Genomic DNA, 20,370 nt, shown 5'->3' on the forward strand with positions numbered 1-20,370 from the left:
CAAAAGAATGATAAAAGAATTAAACAAAAACATATCAGAAAAAGCCAGGAGGAAATAATGTTGCCTCCAGGTAAACAAGGGTAAACAGTAAGAGACAAAGCAATATCATCTATCCAATTCAATAATAGACATCAGGTGCACGTGAACACTGTGATCGGCCGGTAAGGCACAGTTAGAGGAACAACTACAGCTACTCCAAGTAAGAAAGTCAGTACCGTGTGTATCTGACCAGCAAAATAAAAATGAAAGAACTGCAATAACTGAAGCAGGATATTGAACTATAGATGACAAACACTGTTAGTAGTTTTTATGACTGAAATTCAAGGATGTCTTCTCTTTAAGAACTAAAATGCAGAGATAATGTACGTTAATGATGCAATATCCTGGAAAGTATGATTTCTTTTTCGTGAAAGAATAGGATATGACTGAACTAACAAGGACTTCAAGATAGCATTTCATATACAATACTACAAGCAAAGTAACTACAAAAGTGGGAAAAAGTGGTAATTAGTGCATCTGAAGTAAGAAAGAAAATTACAAAAATGGTAAGAAGTGATAGTGCCAAACAGAGAAATCTGCTAAAGAGAAGTTACTAATGGAGTTTATCAAAGACAACTCTTGAGACCAATTTTATCAATAACGTTGGTTATTGAAGTAGGAACTTGCTAATAATATTTATAAGATATCACTAGTACAGAGATCAGCTCATCATACAGGTAGAATTAAATTCATTTGAATAACTGCAGCAAAGCAGGATGATATTTAATAGCACTAACTAGAAGGTCATGACCTCAAGGACTCAGTTTTCACTATAAACTTGGACCTCATCAACCAGAGAGAAGGACACAGAAAAGAGAATGACAAGAGTTTATTAGTTAATTTCTGGACAATTATAAACCACGGGTATAAATGTTAAGTGCGAAAAGGTAAACAAAATTGCATGCTATATGAAAAAATCATACTTCTACTAGGGTTGCCTTTTGCATCTGTCCACATGTGTATTCATTAAAAAAGCTATTTTCATTGTATTTGTTCTTCTAAATTATTCTCCATCCTCTACACACCCAATGGAGCCAAGGACTGAGCCATATTTTGAAACATTTACCAGTTCAAGTTTATATTCAAACAAGGATACTATGTAAGCAAAATACCAAGAAAACTTTCCAATTTCTCTAGAAAGTGAAGCCTTCCAAACAAGCTGCAAAATTTACTACAATCCATTTTCAAGCAGCTTTAAATGGCGCACACGATGTCAGTTACTTCTCCTTTGCCTAACAACAAAAAACTATTATACAAGTAATCTACTCTTTCTACTTTGCAAAACCATGTCAGAAGAGCATGTTCCTGTTTAGACAAGGGAGGTAAGACTGTCAGCAGAAGCTTACATCAAAACATTACTTGTAAACTCTGCTGACAATTGTGGCTGATTTTATTACTTGGAAGTACACAGGTACAGCTTCATTTGTTAGCAGCCAAACGTAGCAGGAGCCACCAAGCTGAGGACCCTTACCACTGAAATGTCAACCCCAGCCTAAACTTTGCAAGATTTTTTGCAGAAATTCTCATCTACAGAAAGTGAATAGGTATATTTTCATATATGGTAATCCAAGATTACAACATGACAACTTCACTTTTATTTTGTAGTATAAAAATCCTACTTTTTCTTATCCCTGACTTTGTTTCCTCCACCTTCTTGTTCTGCCTTAGTCTTCCTACTGCACAGTTAGCTGCTACTTAAGGCTTTGTGAGTTTTAAGAAAAGCCCTTTCTGTTACTGTGAGAGGCTTCACTGTTTTCAGTTTATTTTTTTTTAAATGATGAAGGAAGAAACAATATGATCCTAGAAAAAATACATGAGTAATAATTATTTAACAAGATGAAGTATTAGGTCAGACTGTTACAGTAATCATGATTGAAATGTAAAAGCTATCTTTATAAGCAGTTTAAAGAAAATTTCAAAACCATGAAGTAGGTTATAAACATTTGACAGACTTGGTTATTATACATCTTAATGGTTACTAAGCACATCAAGAGATGGTATTAGATTTGGTTACAAGCCATCTGTTAATATGCTGGACCCTAACAATCAGTGAATACATTAATTATTTATTAACCCTTTACAAATGTACAATTACTGTAAAGGTCATGTAGTAAATGGTAGTAACACTAGCTACCTGCATGTTAATTCACGAATGCTTTTAACAAACCTCCTTCACAAAGTAAAATAATCCATTAAAGGATCTGCTTTAATTTCAACTTTATTCTTCAAAATCAAGTCAAAAATCACTGGGCTGGCCTTTTTAATTCTTATCAGGTAGGAACTGCTTAACCATTCAAGACAATAAGGCAACTTCTTCCTTTTAGTTTTCTTTCCCTTGCTTATAACTAACAAGCAACAGCAGTTAAAGCCTAAAACGTTTCCATTGCTTCAAGCAGAATGAAGCAGCAACTTCCAAGGAGGAATTATGATTTTTATTTAATCCAAAATAATATTTTACCATTCAAGTGTTTTCAACTAAAAGGTTTCATTTTTAGCAACTTTCATAAGAAGCCATAATACCAAAGACTTCCTTTAGGAAATAAATCTTACTCACAAAAAAAAAAAAAGCCTTTGCCACTCTGCGATCAAAACCAAGGAAGCTTCAGGGGTGATTTTCTTTGTTTTGAAGAGCCATTCTTACATATAGAAGAGAAATTCAGAAACATAATGCACTGTAGATAACATCACTTTCTAAAGTTGCCTGACATTTCTCATTAAAGGGTCAGCTTTAAGTGCTCACACTGTTGCCCAATGTAACTTTTTTTAAGGTGAATTGTTTTCAGATGAGTACCTCTCACAATAATTCTTCCATGAAGGAAAGATGAACTTCACTGGAACATCCACTTACAATTATGACATAAAAGAAAATTAGCTATATAGAAAATGTCCATGTTAAAGACATAATGCTTTTCTCATTTTATGTCAGAAGTGTTTTTTCTGTCAATCTGTGTGAAAAACCATCCCAAGTCACACATTCTGGAAGCTGGGTGTGGGGATGGGGAAAGATCAGTTCAGCATGTTCAGACTAAGTTACTTGGTTAAAATTTCTAAATTCCTAAAATGTAGAACTTCTAACTAATATTTCTGAAAACTCTATTCTCCCTCAATGTTTAAAACTACGTAAAACCCCTCATGCTATTAAGTTTGCACAGGAGCAATTCCCACAAAGTAAGCAAATACAATTCTACAGGGCTTTACTGGGCTTTCCCCTGTAACTTCAAGCCAAATAGGGAAGGCCAACTCAAATGAGAAGCCTCAATAAAAAAGGGGATCAAAAAGCAGGAACAGAAAGAAGGAGAAGGGAAGTTTGAAAGGAGTGGAGTTGAACAATTCAAGACTGGAAGAAACAAAAAAAGGGGCCATGTCCACAAAATCACGCTTCACCCAAAACTGAAACCCGTTGACAGTATGTGCTCTGTACACTTTATTTTCATTAACTTCGTTAAACCAACAACAATCTGTAGAGTTGATCAAAAGACTCCAACTTGGCTGATGAATCATGTGAAGCTCATCATCCTAACATGTAACAGAATCTGTGGTTTTGCTTAAGTATTTTACTTAAGCTGTAGGAAATTTAAAAGAAAACTGCAATTGTTACAAATTTTGCAAAGCCATACAGAAAAAAAAAAAAGTTAGGAGGTACAGGAGTAAGACTGCCTGTGCGATTTAAATTCTACCTTTTTGCATGAATAAACTACAGCTGTCTAAATTTCAAAACCATTTTTCTGATGAAAACCCCATCTCATCCAGTGGCCATCAGTGATGTTTATGAATAATTAAGAGGCTGTTTGTTTATATAAGTTCTGTGTTGTTTCTTGCAGAATTTGGAAGATGTAGAGAGAATGACATAGACAGTTAAAGGAAAAGTGGGTCTCACAATTAAGGAAATTAAATATTTTGCTTCTTTTCCCTGACGAAAAGTTCTTCCTGAATAAATGGCATGTAAGAGACTAAAACTTTTCACAGGTGACAATTTGTTTCCTTCACTTTTTAGTGACTAATTTCAGATTGACATAAGAAGCAAACTTTAAGACAGTAAATGGATGTTCTGCTTTCAAAGACCCAAATGCACTAAATATTTAAGGAAAAAAACTCAACTTTTTAGTCTTCTCAGATTGAACATTGAGAAGAAAATTATTTCTCCAGGCTCTGTTCCTCTTACTTACATCTGTAGAATGGAGATCACACCACCCCTTCTCCTAACACTGTTGTGACAAAGCAGATCAGTAGCTGTCCTGATCAGCACAGTACTTCTCTTCTATAAGAGCTTAGAAAAATCAACAATTTTCTCTGGGATGAGTTTGAAAAGAATGCAACAAAGATACAGAGCCACATTAAACAATGAGGAAAAGGAAGGCATCAAATCGCTGTGTTTTACAAATGCTACTGGGAACTTACAGGAAAAGACAGAATCACATAATTGAAGCTTACAAAAATGAAAATGTTAACCAAGTTTGAAGACGTACAAAGTTTCTGCGGCATTTCACAACTTGCCTTTTTAAAATTCTAAAATTTACAAGCAAGAATAAAAAGATTACACAAATGAAGATCTATTTCTAGATACAAAAATAGTATATTCATCTAACTACTTTGAGACACCTGCTTATAATCGGTATGTACAATATTCTAATAATTGCTTAAAAGTAATGCTTTTGCACTTCTTGTAAATTTCTACTAAATGAAACAGGGGAAAATTAAATAAAGAAGAAATAATGAAACAAAACACGGTAATGGTATCCTAAATGTAGTTACAGAATGTATAAAAAGTCACAACAGCCTAAAAACTGAGAAGTCTAAACATTGCTCTGACACACTTGTTAGAAAATGAGAATGGAAAACTATTACATTTCAGCTTGCATAGTCACTGAAAAAAAGAGGTTTCGCTTAAGTATGAAAAAGAGGCAAATTATCTCAATAACACCAAAACGTATATTGTCAATGTAGTTCTAAAGCAGGTGTTACTGAAAATTAATTACAATTGTTTCCTGGAGAAAATTAACTGCTTATACATATGCAGATATATAGACCTATTTTGCATGTATTTGTACACCAAATGCTGATATTACTGGGAATGGAAAATTTGCCTAAAGCTTTGAAGTATCACAGAATGGTCAGGGTTGGAAGGGACTTCTGGAGCTCATCTAGTCCAACCCCCCTGCCAGAGCAGGGTCACCTGCAGCAGGTTGCACAGGACAGCGTCCAGGCGGGTTTTGAATGTCTCCAGTGTGGGAGACTCCACAACCTCTCTGGGCAGCCTGTATGCATAGCTTATTTCTCTCATGCTACGTGTTCCACTTATTCTTGTTGCTGTCTAGAAGGAAAAAACCAAATCTCTAAACACATGAGGACATTTAGGAAGTTTCCCTATATGAGAAAAATTATTAGCGCACATAGCACCAGGAAGAGTCCAAAGGGAAGTTTACCTGACCTTTGCTGAGTAAACAGGAATTAGAAAACTCCATTTCCTGACCTTTCTGAAATTTTACTTCTACCCCACCATACCAAACAAGTAGGTTAAGATAAGAAATGGTAAGAACTACTTCAGGCAGCATCTTGCAAAACTAAGGACTTAACTGGGCTTGCAATAGGCTAGAAGGGCACAAGTCTGATTACCCCTGAAAGAAGACAGTAACTTCCACCTACTTCTACTGTTTCTCCCATTTGAAGATTATACAGAATTTCTTTACCTAGCTTTTGATATCTTCTGACAATAAAAACCTGATTTTTATTTTTTTTTAAGACATGGAATAGAAGTAAACAATCCTCTGTCATGCCTGAAGAATATGGTGCTCCAATTTCACCAGCTAATTGCAACCAACAATTGCACATCAAAAGCTTTCAATATTGATTTCTGGGAGCTGAGCAGACAGAGTGGGGAGAAATAGGGAAAAGAAAGAGAAAAGAGATTATTTTTTCTATCTAAAGTCTGCTAACTGCCATTATGCTAAAGGTCTCTAACCTTTTCCTTAAATAACATATTACATGTTACTATGATAAAAGCAAAAGCAAAATCAAAGCAGCATGCTTATTTGGGGGAAAAAAGTGAAGTTTGTAAAGGCCTCTATTTCCTGTGGTAGTTTATGCCACAATTTGGAATAATGTTTTGATTAAATTTCTAGGACAAGCATCTTTTATTTATGAATAGTATTTTCAAACTCATAACACTATCTCAAGTGATCAGTTGGAAAAAGAGAAACAAATAAAAGCCAGAGAGCCTTACAGCTTCTCTGAAAACTCATCACTGGATAGTTCTGGTATGATTTTCTCGTCAGCCTAATTTAAAAGTTTTTGAAAGCACAGTAGTCTATTCAATCCAAGCAAAATTCAGATGAATACAGTTTAAGATCACCATATAACCTAAAACTAAGCAGTGCTATCTTTTAGCTTCCCTTCAGTATGCTTCAGCCAAGAATCACTCATGAGAAACCTTAATGAAAGGAGAGCTATTTCACCAACTGCTAAGAAATGAAAATGTTCATCATCCACTCAGCAAACTCTTATTTTCTTCTTGAAAATCACTTGGAACAGGAAAACGTTACTTTTCCAGGCCCCTCTTCCTCTTACATTCAAATCACAAGAGTGGCCTCTAGACAAAAAAAATGAAAACTGGGGATGATCCAAGAAGGGAAATAGCAAAATAAATTACCATGCCCTTCACCTTCCCTTCTACCTTATCTCCCAAAGGACCATCGGATAATTCATTTATCAAATCTTTAAACCAAAATTACTGATTCATTGTTCTTCATGTTCTACTTTTAATATTTCTAAGGAAGTCCTGCTTATAAATGGAGTTGCTCAGAATATCAGCTGCATACTGAACTCACACCTTTGCTCTACCTTCACCGACTTTGAGGGCTTATCCATGATTTAATTGGTTACTTAAAATCAAGACATCAATCAATAAGTAATTAGTGATCAAATCATCATAGTATAAATACAAAACAGTCGTGCTTTTTCTTCTGTACTCTTACTGTATTTTAATCAATTTGAAAATGCAGGCATTTTGAACTCAAATTTAAAATTAACAAAAATAGTAAAATACTTCACAACTACTAAGGCTAAAACATATATTGCTTGTATCTGTTACACTGGAAGACTACAAGGATAGTGTGACCTGTGTTCTCGCTTTTTAAGATTCAGAATGAGGCTACTTATTGTGCTAATTAATAGTAACGACAGAAGCATGTAAGCAAGGAGGAGGGAAAAAAAATAAAAAGAAAAGTAGACTAAGTTACTTCCACAACAACCAGGTTCTTTTTTTTTTTTCCTCTTTCTTTTTTCTTGTTCATAAAGTTGCAGGATACCAGTCAGTACTTGTGTGTCATCGAGTAAAAAACATTAAGATTAGATGGTTTTCTTTTTCCTACATGTTTACAAATAGTTTTCAATACACCAGTAACACTAAGAATGGTTACCTACTAAACTGTCGAGAAGCCAGAGCCCAGAATATAAAATTTATTCTAAAGAAATACAGTGCTTTAAAAATCAATCTTCAAATAGACTTATTGCATTCCAACTAGTTCCGGTTGGAAAAAAAAAAATAAATAAAAATCTTGATTTTAACAAAGACTTTAAAATGACAGTCGCCAGAGTGTATTAGTCAGTAAAACTCCTCTAGTCATAAATATAAAACTGTATTAGTTACACTCATGAATGTTCCAATACTTGAACTCATTTTAATTCAGTCATTTTTTTTTATTTATCTCCGCTAGGGAAGTATTTATCAGTAAAGATGACGAGAATGACTTGATATATGCCAGAATCTTCAGAGCACCAAACTGCTATGCATTTTTTAAATCTAAAACTTGCAATTGTGCATTTTTTGTTGTTTCTAAAGAACATTACTCAGAAAGCAGCAGAACTTGAAGAATTTTTTTAGTGTTATTATTAAAAGTCCACAGGGTAGACTGCCTTAATTAGCATACCGGTGTCCAATCATTTAATTCCCTCTCTATCTTCCCACTCTAAAGAGAACATCTTATCCATACTTCCAAGGGTCTATTTCAGGCAGTACCAATCCTCCTAACCCCACAAGCTGTGTCCCAATATCTTCCTATGGCCAGAAGAAATACACTGTTTACCTGAGATAAATGGAGGAAAAGAGAATTCTGGGAGGAGCTCAGAAGCAAGAGATGACAATAGCTCTCTTCAAGCCCCACCACTCTGCTCTAAAAAGGAACTGAACCGTTGCCCAGGTCCCAGGGACAATCAGTTAATGTCAGCCTCAAATGCCAGAAATGAGGATCACCTAGCACAATGGCACAACGCTACTGCTTGTCATATGACATTCATAACAGAGGACCTTTGCCTGAACCACTCAGAAGCCAAAAGAATATTCAGAAGAACAAACCTGCCACATTTCTGTATTTCCTATCGTCTGTTGTTACACATTTATTCCTGTGATCTTATCTTCAACTCTTATTTGCTACATTACATTTCGTTCCAGACGGACTGCTTATTTTCTTTTCCCTTTCAAGCGTCAACTTTGGATCTTCAATTTCTTTTTTTATAGAGTGCCATCAATTTTCCTCAGTAAGTATATGGAAACAGTCTCCTCCAAAGCATTTTTAGTTGCCTTTCAACACCAATCACAAGGCAGACACCAACAGAATTCCTGCCAATTGATATTTTAAATGTTCTGATATGTTCTGCAGCACAACTCCTTGGGACAGATGTCAATTGGTTTTGACGTACAAGGTGTGCTAATGCATTACTCAAATTTGGGGGTGAAGACGTCTAGCATATTGCTTTATATACATGTTCTTAAGAGACTTTCAAATTCAACATTTTTTCCTAGAACCAGATGTATCAGTAGCTCAGTATCAGCTGTCTTCAAATATTACAGACTCAGAACACAAACCGTGATTATAGAAATTTTCTACTTAAAATTTTTGATCACGGCAAAGACGTGAATTAAAAAATGGGTATCACTGATGTTAATTCAACCAGTGAACGCATTAATTTTTTTTTTTTTTACTTATAACATCTTGAGCTTCATATCTTATTAAGGAATTATTTAAACATAAACCACAAATTTTAAAAAGTCTTATCATCTCAACATGAGAGAAAAGAATGGGTTAGCACAAAGAACTTGCTAATGTACATTAACGTGTTGCTAGCAAGTTTACTGAAAGGCATTTCTGCAGCAGATCAAAAACGCTCAGTTATGAAGGGTGGCAGATGTAAATGGATAAACCTGCCAGAATTACTTGATAGTGCTGACAAGCAGAACTTACTGTGTCAACCGTGTCAACATATTGCCCAATTTGGGAGGGGGGGTGTGAAGCGTAGAGGGAGGAGAAGGTGAAGAAGAAAAAGGCAACCAGAATCCAAGTAGCAAATATTAAACTCTCATATGAGTTTGAATTTCATTTTTATCGATGTAACTAAACACTTGCCTCCTATTAATAGTATGGTTTCAAGAGTTCTTTGGAAATTTTTTAAGTATAGCAATCAACATCAACCCAGATTACAATCTTGTATGCAAAATTCAGCAGCTTGTGTTAAAAAGAGTCTAATAGGAAAAAAAAAATACAAGTTTTCTGAGTCTCTGAAATCAGACTGTTATTCCAGCTGGTGCTGAGAGTAGTCTAACTATTTGCTTTCAGTTGAACAGGAAAATACCAGATTAAATTCACAGAGAAAAAAAACAAGTCTCCAAATTTACACATTGGCTAATACCTTAGCTTTTCAAAACCTAATTTTAAAATAAAAATAACTTTTATTTAAAAATATTTATCTACTTTTCCTTCTAGTGATGACTAAAATGCCTGCTAGTTTAATTTGTGACAATTTACAGTCACAGTAATAAAGTTGTGTATTCATTAAAGATGTATCTTACCAACCAAACCACAGAAATAGGACCATTTACTGTTCTTTTCCCTACTAATTCAAATTTACCAGAATTTGTAATGTCTTACATGTAGACAATTTAAATAAAAGAATAACTGTAAATTGAAACACATTTCCCACTCCTAAAAATTGACTGGGAGCTATATTCACTAGCTTTTGTGTTGCTGTGCTCGTGCAACATAGTAGTTTCACCAGGCATATTGTGTCTAAAGAATAATCTTTCTCCAGAGTTCAGTGCTACAGAGACATTGACCAGCAGTTCACCAGAAGCCACTCCGCCTTCATTGAGGGTAGCCAATCAAAAATTAGCAACTCTCCCTTTAAACAGAATGAAGCAGCAAAATGAAATTTCAGGGCTGACTATAAGGTGCCCTCTTTGAATGGGACTGGAAAGTGCACAGGAATGTATATATTTTACTTCAATGATCTCTTAAAGTCGGGGGAGGGGGGATTGTTCGATTTTTATTTTTTTTTTTACTTTGTTTCTAATACTAAGCGTCAATCTAGATGCTATTCTTAACATACTGATAAGTTAAAAATGTTTGAGACTTCATACTTTGTTAAGAAAGCCATTACCTAAAGAGAAAGCATATATGAAAGATTTCATGGCATTTCAAAACAGAAAATTTCGATTTGTCCGAGACAAAAAAAGCTAACCTAGAAGAAATTTAAGATTCACTTCACCTTGTATAGATATAGCTGCAAGTGTATGCTCTGCTTTTTTCAACTTAAAATGGATTTCACACCATGACAGGTTTCATTCTGCATTAAAATTGCAAATCTTCTATGTGGCCCAGTTTCAGCTGCAATTGATCTGCTTTGTCGTCATAGATAAAAAAAAACAGTGAAGGGCACTGCAGCTTTAAATATTTCAGAGCTATGTAGCTAGTAAATAGACTCCATTGCAATATGGCTCTGAAGGTCGTGTCCTATTGTCTCTTTTCTCTGCAAATATTCTGAACGGGATAAAATGGTTTATTTTATACAATACCTCCCTGCCATTTCTAAATCACGTCAATTGTATTAGGCATTTCCTTACTGGAAAGGACAGGTACTCTTTCCATACACACCCACGCTGCTTCTAGATGTATTCAAAACGTCCACTGTGAATATAACAGCAGGGTGTATGTATTAGATGTATACAGCTTTTGAAATGTATACCTTATGCGAACAGACTCCCTGTTAAATCCCACCACAACATAAGGACAATTAGTTATTTCAATGGTGATAAAATAATTAACTGGATTTTGGGTCAAGAAGCATCTTTGGTTAAAATTAACATGCCAATTAGAAAACTGAAGCCAGCAATTTTACTGTCTTCTGTTTCTCACGTATGGAAGAATGTGAAAAAAAAAAAATTATCACACACACAGCACCAACAGAATGTAGCCTGCCAAACCTGTTTTTCCATGAAAGAAGGCTACTACCTTTCAGATGCTAAAAAAACAGCAACAAACAAACAAACAAAAACCCACAACAAAAAAAGCCCTGTCACATTTAAGAGTAAGTTACAAGAAAAGTAAGACTGTAAACCTTAAGCCAGAATTTGGAATCTTTGTGTATGCATTCCCTAGGATCAACCCCACTCTTTCATATAAGGTGACTATTCAATGCAAATAGGAGTTATGGAGATGCCTCAGATAAAACAGTAACATGAAATACACCCCTTCAAAAAATATAATTTTGTGATAGCTGTCACCATGTAGAAGGTGTATGTAGTCATTTACCTGAAAAGGCAACAGATTGTTGCCATTGTCCGTCCTGAACGCGTTGTCTTCCATCCAGGATTTGGGGGTTAAGGGTGCAGCCCGTGGGAACTTCGGAGGGGCAATGACATTGCTGGAGAATGGTTTTTTAAGGGGTGAAATGGGATTGAGGGGGGAGGGTACGCCGACCCCCACTCCCACGCCAACCCCCACTCCAACTGCCCTTCGAGGGTCCCTACCAGCCTGCAGCCCACCCCAAGGGTTGGAAGGTGTACTCCAAGCCGCGTTTTGATGGTTATTCCAGCTGGAGGAGGAAGAAGAAGAGGCAGAGGAGGAAGACGGTTTGCTGGTCATGATGGGCTGATGACTGTAAGCAGCATTTCTCTGGGCGAAAGGTGCCTGATTAGGGCTTACAGGTGACCTCCGCTGCTGCTGCTGCTGAGCTTGCTGCTGCTGCTGTTGATGTTGGTGGTGTTGAGTCTGAGCTAGGCCAATTTGAGGTGAGAAAGTGCCACCAAATACAGGGTTGACATGGTGTGGAAAATTCTGGAAAAGCATTGTCCCATTGACTGGAGTAATCCCTTGGAAAAAGCTATCATCCACCGTGTTTGTGGTCCCTGTAGACCAGGTGCTGCCGAAGGAGGGAGACAAGGAGGTGCCGGCTGCAGGTTCTTGTTGAGGCTGGTGAAAGCTCAAGCCAGGCAAAATGGGAGACTCCATCTGCATCTTCTCCTTGCTATTTTGGGAAGGAGCCGATGTGCCGATACTAGTCACTGAACTGTTGTCTTCTGGTTTGGGTGTCTCCGACGAGATGGGCGTAGAGGGGGCTTCTGCTGAGTTTGGATCTTGCTGCTGTTGCTGCCGCTGCTGCTGGGGCTGGGCTTTGCTTTTGTCCATCAGTAAATCATCCTGCATGGTTTGCGCAGCTGAAACAGTAGGGGAAAAAACCACAAAGACAGATTATTAACATTGTCATTCATACCACAAACCAGGCTGTTTTAATCATTTGCCGGCCAAAATTCTCATCCTATTGCTAGTGCTACGCTACAGCAAGTTGCAAGGCAAACCCGTAATCTTCCCCCTCCCCCATTTAGGAATATGTAACCTTTGATCGAGCTAGATTGCCTTGAAAATATTTTTTAAGATGCTTCACCCTTTTTGATGCCTTGTTTCCCTTCAGTCTAAATGAGAGATGTGCTTATAGGGCAGAGATATACAGCAATTTCGCCACGTCTCTTTTCTCTTACACCGGAACTCAGAGCTCTCACCCTGCAATGAGAAACTGATTCTGGTTCCTGTTTTTCCAAGCACCCTCCTCCTCCTCCACCTCCTCCCCCTGGTTATTTGCATACGTCAATAAATACTGCTGCGTCCTTCAGCAAGGTTAAAAAGACACCAGTCTTCACTCTTCTCCACCCCCTTTTCTATTAGGGGACCTTTAAAGGAGCCGGGTACCGATTTTCCTTAATTAACAAACAAGCTTTCAATTATTTCAGTGTACCCGAGAGAAAGCGCACACGAAATCTCGCAGGGAAACAGGAGCGGTTCTCCGCTGCACCGGCGTTTTCTGGCCCTTTTTCTGCCGCCCGGCTCGGCGCTGGCTGCGGGCACGGGAAGCGATCGCAATGCCGGGGCGGGGGGGGGATGTGGAGACACTCCAGGTACAAAGCCACCGATGGGTGTTAGATTTGCCTTCCGTGACTTTACGATCGTTGCGTGTAAAACGCTATTTTACATCAAAGAAGCCCTCTCCTTAAAGGTATTTCTGCTTGCTACATTTCTCTGGATATGAAATCATCGGTAATTTGTTCACTGGAAAAAAATAAGGTCAAAACGAGCAGATCTGGGAGGTATTATTAGACTATGATGTTCCAGATGCTTTCACAAGGAAAAATAAAAATGGGCCAAATTGAAACATCTAAAATCTAGACATGCCACATTTTAAAAGCCGTATTTATATGCACAAGACAAAGGCTAGTGATGCGAAATATTTGCTAAATCAATACATAAGTTTAAACTTGAAAAAGTAAATGTATGTAGAATGGTTGAGTCTTATATCTGCAAGAAATGGTGCTTCATATGAAACAGGACAGATCGTGGAATTTGATTATTTTCAAACACAATAGCACTAATGCATATACAGACATCAACAAACAGCAATCGTTTGAAACTAGAACAGGAACCTCCACATTTTGCAGACTTTTAGTCAATTGAGGAGATCATTCTAAATCTCAAAAGTACTTTAAATGAGCCAAAAATCACTTACTTTAATTGAGTAACTATGTCAAAGATGGTCATCACTGAATACTTAATTGCACTTCTATTGAGTTAATAATATGACATGTACATTCCTAAGATTGAATTTTTTAGGACTGTTGTTTCAATGTAACAAAGTAAAGCCAAATTAATTAACAGTTAAAGAAAGGTAGCAAAGAGTGAAATCGACAACCCTCTCCTTTCTGACATCAACAGTTTTCAGAGGGTCCATGTGTATCTTCAACATTTTTTGTTCCTTTCTTTTAAATCTCTTCTGAGCCATACACATATTTTTTAGCTAAAATGAATGTCAGGACAGGTTACTGCTATCAATTAAGTTACTGCTTATGCTCCCTATAATTTACCTGTTCAATATATAAACAGAACAGCAAGGGTTCATGAACAGACTATGCTAAGTCTATACCAAGAATGGAGTAAAATATTACATCCATAACAGGCAGCTCTGCTGCTGCTGGGGGTGCAGAAAACCTTGCAAGGCAGTTTAAAGCAACACTGCAGTAAGCAATAATATACCAAGCTCTGTATAGCTTTCCATTAGCTTCATTTCTATCAAAATCACTATTACTCCTAAGGCTACACAAAATTACTGATGATTCCACACTAGAGAGGGAAAAAGATTCTATTTACCCCTCCCCTGGTTCTGAGCTATCAGTACAAAAATATATTTAGAGAGAAAAACATAGCAGCTGAAATGTTAAAATTCTGTCGTCAATAAAGTATATTTAAATCAGTTAGTCACCAGGTTATCTATAGTGGCTAGCACAGCAGTTGCTTCAAATATGTACCTTGACTTCACTAGTTGTTTTTGAACTTTATCCTACGGACTGTAATCCACATTCATTTTCATATTGCTTCTTAAAGGTAAAAATCACTGCACAATTCAACCCTCTTGTCAAGGTCAAGACCTACCTTTAATGAATGAAGCCAGTCTGAATGGAAAAACACTGGATAATAAATGACTTTGAAAGACAGGCCAGCCAATGTCTAATGTTGGACTAATATGCAGTACCTCTTGATCATTTGCTGGTGTAAGTATTTGTACAAATTTACAACCCAGTACAGGAAATCTATATCCCCATAGCAATACCAGCTCTATTTGCATGCAGCAACCCACACAGTTAACACAGAAATTTTTAAGGAACAGTTACCTTTGGATTTTCTGTATTTATAGATCAACAAAATGACAGTATATTTATTTTCTTCTTTCAGGTTTGGTATATGACAAATAGTCGACCACTCTGGCAAGAGCACTTTGACAACTGGGAGCTTTCAGCGCATGCTCTCCCAAAGAATCATGGGGTTTGAAGTCTTATCTATAGGTGGCATTTTACTGCTGCCTTCCCTGAAAGGAACAGGGCTCGAAAGGAAAAAAAATACCTGCACACTCCCTCTTTCCAGGGAAAGTTTCTGCGATCTGACCAGCTCTGAGAAAATAAATATCTGTCAGATTGACTGGAAGTGAGTAATTAAGTAAGAGCTTTTAACAGTTTAATTTATAAGCCCGGATCAAATAGCTACCTATTCAGAACAACAATCACTAGACAAAGAAATTGTTCTAGTATTTCCAAACTTCCTTCTAGACTCCAGACTTCTAGTATAAGAAATTAATTACAAGCTCATACCAGCTATAAGATATACAGCTGTTACAAAAGAGGCTGTATCATGTTGCTTAGATGAAGAAAATATGAAATAATCACTTGTCATAACATAATTTCTAAAACCATTCTGAAACTCAAACACAAATAGGTTGAATATGAAAATTTTAAACAAATCAAAATCAGCACATAGGCAAAAAGCTGTACTATTTGAATAGTTTCCAATTTCCAAGTTACCACTTTTTCATAACTGAGTTATTGTTACCACACTGAAAATTCTACCAAAAAAAAAGCTAATCAGAAAAAAAAAAAGGAACGTGCAAATTTTACTATTTAACATTCCATCTACTCTGTACACTGTGGTTCCACATTTCAACTACCTCCCTTCCACTACCCACTATCCACATACCTCCAATGTCCATATCAATATATAGCCTGACAGGAGTACCTCTCATAAAATATTAGTGTTTTGATGATTAATGTAGGTCAGGTAAAGTTTTCAGAATTTCTTTTACCAGCACTTGTGTTCTGTCTTGTACTGGTCCCTTAATTATTCTGGATATTTATTCTGGCTAATTATTCACAATACTAATTATTCAGAACCAAATACTAATGCTTGTATGGAAATTACATAGTTGAAATCAGAACTGTGAAAATATCAGTGTTTAATAAAATTATAGGCCGATTTTTCAAAAGATGAAATATGCATAGCTTTATGGGTGAAAGAGAGATGACTAAAGCTGAGAAAGATAAATTAGGGCAGTTGAAAATGGGTTGTTAAAATACTTATGTCTCTGCTTTCTACAGTCTGTTTATGTTGGACTGCATGGTCTGCCTGCCTTAAATCAATGCTGTAATTAAGAGTTTCTCAACACTTGCTCTAACCTGTTTGTGCTACTCTGAATCATTAAGGGCAGGAAAACTGCTTTCTTACAGCAGCTGAAAATACCTCATTTGTTGAAATACCCCAGCTAGCACAAGGCTGGCTCTAGGCATTCTACACCCCTCCTTTATGTCCCTATTTACTTCTGGGTTATTGCTTTTCAGATGTTTGAGGATTCATGTGGAAGGGACCGCACCCTTGCTGTCAGTTCTTCCCAGGAGACACCTTCACTTTGTAGATCAATTATTAAGACAAGGAGAGTGCTCATTACGATATTCACAAATGGAGAAGCACTCCAGAAACAAAGAGAATCAGGACCTAAAGAGAGTTTTTGATCAACTAGCCACTAGAAGGAAAATACTTTGTTTCTACCACCCAACTCTTTTCTGACTGGAAGTTCAAGGATAATAACAACAGCTGTATCAGAACACAAGACCTTACTTCAATCTGGTATCTGAATTACTTGACCTGGGACAGTTCCAAAGAAACAAATGTAAGAAAGGCCCAAATAGGCCTAGCTAAATCAATTAATATTGTATTGAGTGTATTTTCATTTTATGAAATTTGTTATGAAGCAATTTAAGCTTACTATGACTAATAAACCATACTAGTCTTTTTTCCAGAAAGTGAACATTCCAACTTGCTTGAAAGCTTAAAATGAAGTATTATGTTACTGAAAAAATGAGTCTTATTGTAGAAACATTTTTCTCAGTTTAGATTTGTTTCATTTTAGCTTAATCGAGGGCTCCTTGTCTTTTTAAAGATGGAATCAAGTAGATAAAAAATGCCTAACTGATCTTGTAATTTAATTTTACATATTACTATCATAGCAGTTAAAATGCAGTTTTGCCAAAATAGAATACTTTCATCTTGCCAGGTTACTTAGCTTTGTTGAAAACAGTGAATAATTCCAACGGTCTTAATGTTGTCAGATCAAAAGAACTGTATTAAGGTACTGGTCCTTCATTATTTGGCCTCTTTTTCAGGCTTTGCTGAAATGGTCAGATAAATATTTAATATACCTCCATATTATTCTCACAGTAATTACAGTAATTTTTTGTCAACTTCTTTATTAAGCTTAAATCTGTATAAATTTGTTATCAAACAACTTAATATTTTCAAAGTTGATCTTTTGACATAAATCTGATAGCCAAATTTAGGGTTCAATTTTAAGCCCTAAATAGCTTACATTGGTTTTGGTGATTTTCATTATGTTCTGTACTTGCCTGGAAATGTGCAGTTTTATGTAATTCAAAATGGCTGCCATCTCCAGCTAGTATCAGTGAATCTCAATTAGCAGCAATCATTTTCTCTCACTTTGCACTGGTGAAAGGGAGTCTGTTCCCAGGACCGTTCTCTCTGGGCTGAAATGCAGCTACTACTAGGTGAAGGTATGAGCGGACAGAGTGAGACAGTGCAATGAACGTCATGGAGACAGGAGGAAGGAACAAAGAAGAATCTACTAAGGGATGATATGGGAAGCAATAGTTTAAAAAATGAAAAAACTGCAAAAGGCAACCTGAGATTTACAGTGGAAATCGCCAATGAAGAAAAAGAAGCATAAAGAATAAAAAGTGGAAAGAAAATGAAGAGGAAGAGGGGATGAGGGAGAGTGAATTGAAGGAGGAGATTGTTGGGGAGAATAAAGCAAGCATTTGAATAGAGCAGCTGCATATCCGGTCTTGTTAAGAGGAAGAGATGAGGATGGAATGACAACTCTTGCTCTGTCAGGGAATGAGGAGTTTTTTCTCAAATTTAGAAACAGTTTGTTATATATGTATTTTAGGATCACACTTTGATTCAGAGAAAAGCAGAAAAATAGAGAACACATACCCCAAGCTGTCCAACAAACTCCTGAGAAATAAAAAGGCACGCATCAGTTTTTAAATTTCAGGATCTTTAACCTATTCATGGGATGTTAAGAGGTCTGCCATTATAGAATCATAGAATAGTTTGGGTTGGAAGGGACCTTAAAAGATCATCTAGTCCAACCCCCTTGCAATGAGCAGGGACATCTTCAACTAGATCAGGTTGCTCAGAGCCCCGTCCAAGCCGATCTTGAATGTTTTCAGGGATAGGCCATCTACCACCTCTCTGGGCAACCTGTTCCAGGGTTTCACTAGCCTCATCATAAAACATTTCTTCCTTATGTCCATTTTAAATCTACCCTCTTTCAGTTTAAAACTATTACCCCTTGTCCTATCACGTTTTTATGCATCCTATTATGTTTTAATATTTCAGGGGCAGGGGGAAGAGAGAGGTCCAAACCTACCAAGTGTTCACTACTTGACCTGACACTCAAGTTTTGTCCAGTCCTGTCATCCCTCCCTCTGCCAGCGGTAGAGCAAAGCAGCCACCTATGTCACAGACTGTTCTTCAGCCTCAAATGGCAGCCAAGTGATCCTGGGTTCTGGTTACATTTCTTCAGGTAAGTATTGTTCACAACCATTATTACTCATCATGACCTCATAGCTTTATCCTAAATGGCAAGCAACTAGCATATCCTTCCCACTCTAAAGGAAAATATAGAAATTGCACAAATCACACAATCCTAGGAATAAAACCAACTTCCCTATTTCCATTTGTAATGTTTGGGAGTAAATATATAAAACCGAAGCATTTGGCTAGTCTAGCTGATCAGTCCTCTGGTCAATAGACAACGCACTTATTCCAGAACAAGATTAGGAAACAGAAACTCTGATATCTAATATTGCGCTTACATTTCACGAACAGCTGTAACTGAGACAGTGTGTATTAGGTTCTCTTCCAGGAAGTCATGTCCATATGGTTTACTCAGGCCACTGTACATGCAAGACTTCTCAGCAGTGCAAGAAAAACTGAATGTTACTGTCCCAAGAATAAGTACAAAATAAATTTTCTGGGACAGGATGTCAGCGTGATGCTTTCTTCCTATTTGCTTCTATACATACTTCCTGTAAAGAACATTTACATCACTGTAACTACTTTAGCATTCCTGTTTATGATATTTGTAGCAATTAGAAAATAAACAACACCTTCCCTACTCTATACACATAATACAGCTTACAGGTCCAAGTCTGGATATTTTCCACGCATTTTTACAACACTTTTCTCTCAACAAAGACTCTAAAAACCAGACTGATTTTTCCCTAGCTAAGGAAGCATGGTCAAAGAATCTAGTATATTCAGTAAAGTCTCCTTCCTATTCTACCTGATATCTATAGCCATGTATATCCACCATGCAAATGCTACTTGTCTCAACCAAGAACAGGCCGAGGTTGAAGCAGCTGTACAATTATGGGGTTGGCCCCATAAATTAGTACCTTGTGCAGCAACTGCAGTTTATAGCAAAGTTGTAATTTACACAAGGTATCAGGGACTAGTTACATGTAACAAAACTTATGACAAAAGCTGTTTATTAAAAATATACTCAGGTATATATTTATATAAAACCTGAAAAGGAAAATTCAAAGTTGATCTTTACTAACGAACCTTCACAAGAATCTGGAATGTCACAACTGCCTCTGAAAAGTAGGATCTCGCCCTTTGCTTGTAGAACATGACTTTAAGCAGAACCTTTACATGCATGCAAATACACATACACTTGGACAGAGAAGTACAAGCAGGAGACAGACACCCATGGTAGAGAGATAAACGGGAAGGCAACCTCTCTCCAGGTGCTATCCGCCTCTGTTCAATAAAGGCTCTTCAGCCTCTAAATTTCCAGTTTCATAGACTGCGATGCTCTGTATTGACTTCAGAACACACAACGGATTTTAAAAGCACTTTAGAAGGATTTTTTCCCTTCAGGAAGCGCGCCTACAAACTGCAACGAGACCCTTGCCCCTACCACCAGCTGTCCCACGCCTCACCCCACTTTGCGAACAGAAGCTAGCGGCCACCAGGCCTCCATCGAGCACGAAGGGCCACTTACAAGGGCGCCGGGTGCTTGTCCTTGTCATTGCCAACAAGCCCACAGAGACGGATTAATTTCCCTTCCGCCGTGCCAGCCGCCGCCCTCCCCGTCAGCCGAGCCGGG

General features: G+C 37.0%; 1 protein-coding gene across 1 annotated transcript in view; it reads right to left on the bottom strand.

Moving 5' to 3' along the window:
• The window catches only part of CPEB3 (cytoplasmic polyadenylation element binding protein 3), an 85,012-nt gene extending 72,131 nt beyond the window's left edge, over positions 1-12,881 (bottom strand). The window contains exons 1-2 of the mRNA XM_009888685.1: positions 12,751-12,881; positions 11,619-12,523 (exon numbers count right to left, since the gene is read on the bottom strand). Coding sequence (XP_009886987.1) covers positions 11,619-12,512 — 894 coding nt within the window. The 5' untranslated portion in view covers positions 12,513-12,523; positions 12,751-12,881. The remainder of the gene's footprint in view (positions 1-11,618; positions 12,524-12,750) is intronic.
• Between the last annotated feature and the right edge of the window lie 7,489 nt (positions 12,882-20,370).

Source organism: Charadrius vociferus, unplaced genomic scaffold (assembly GCF_000708025.1).
Source record: "Charadrius vociferus isolate BGI_N301 unplaced genomic scaffold, ASM70802v2 scaffold436, whole genome shotgun sequence".
NCBI lineage: Eukaryota > Metazoa > Chordata > Aves > Charadriiformes > Charadriidae > Charadrius > Charadrius vociferus.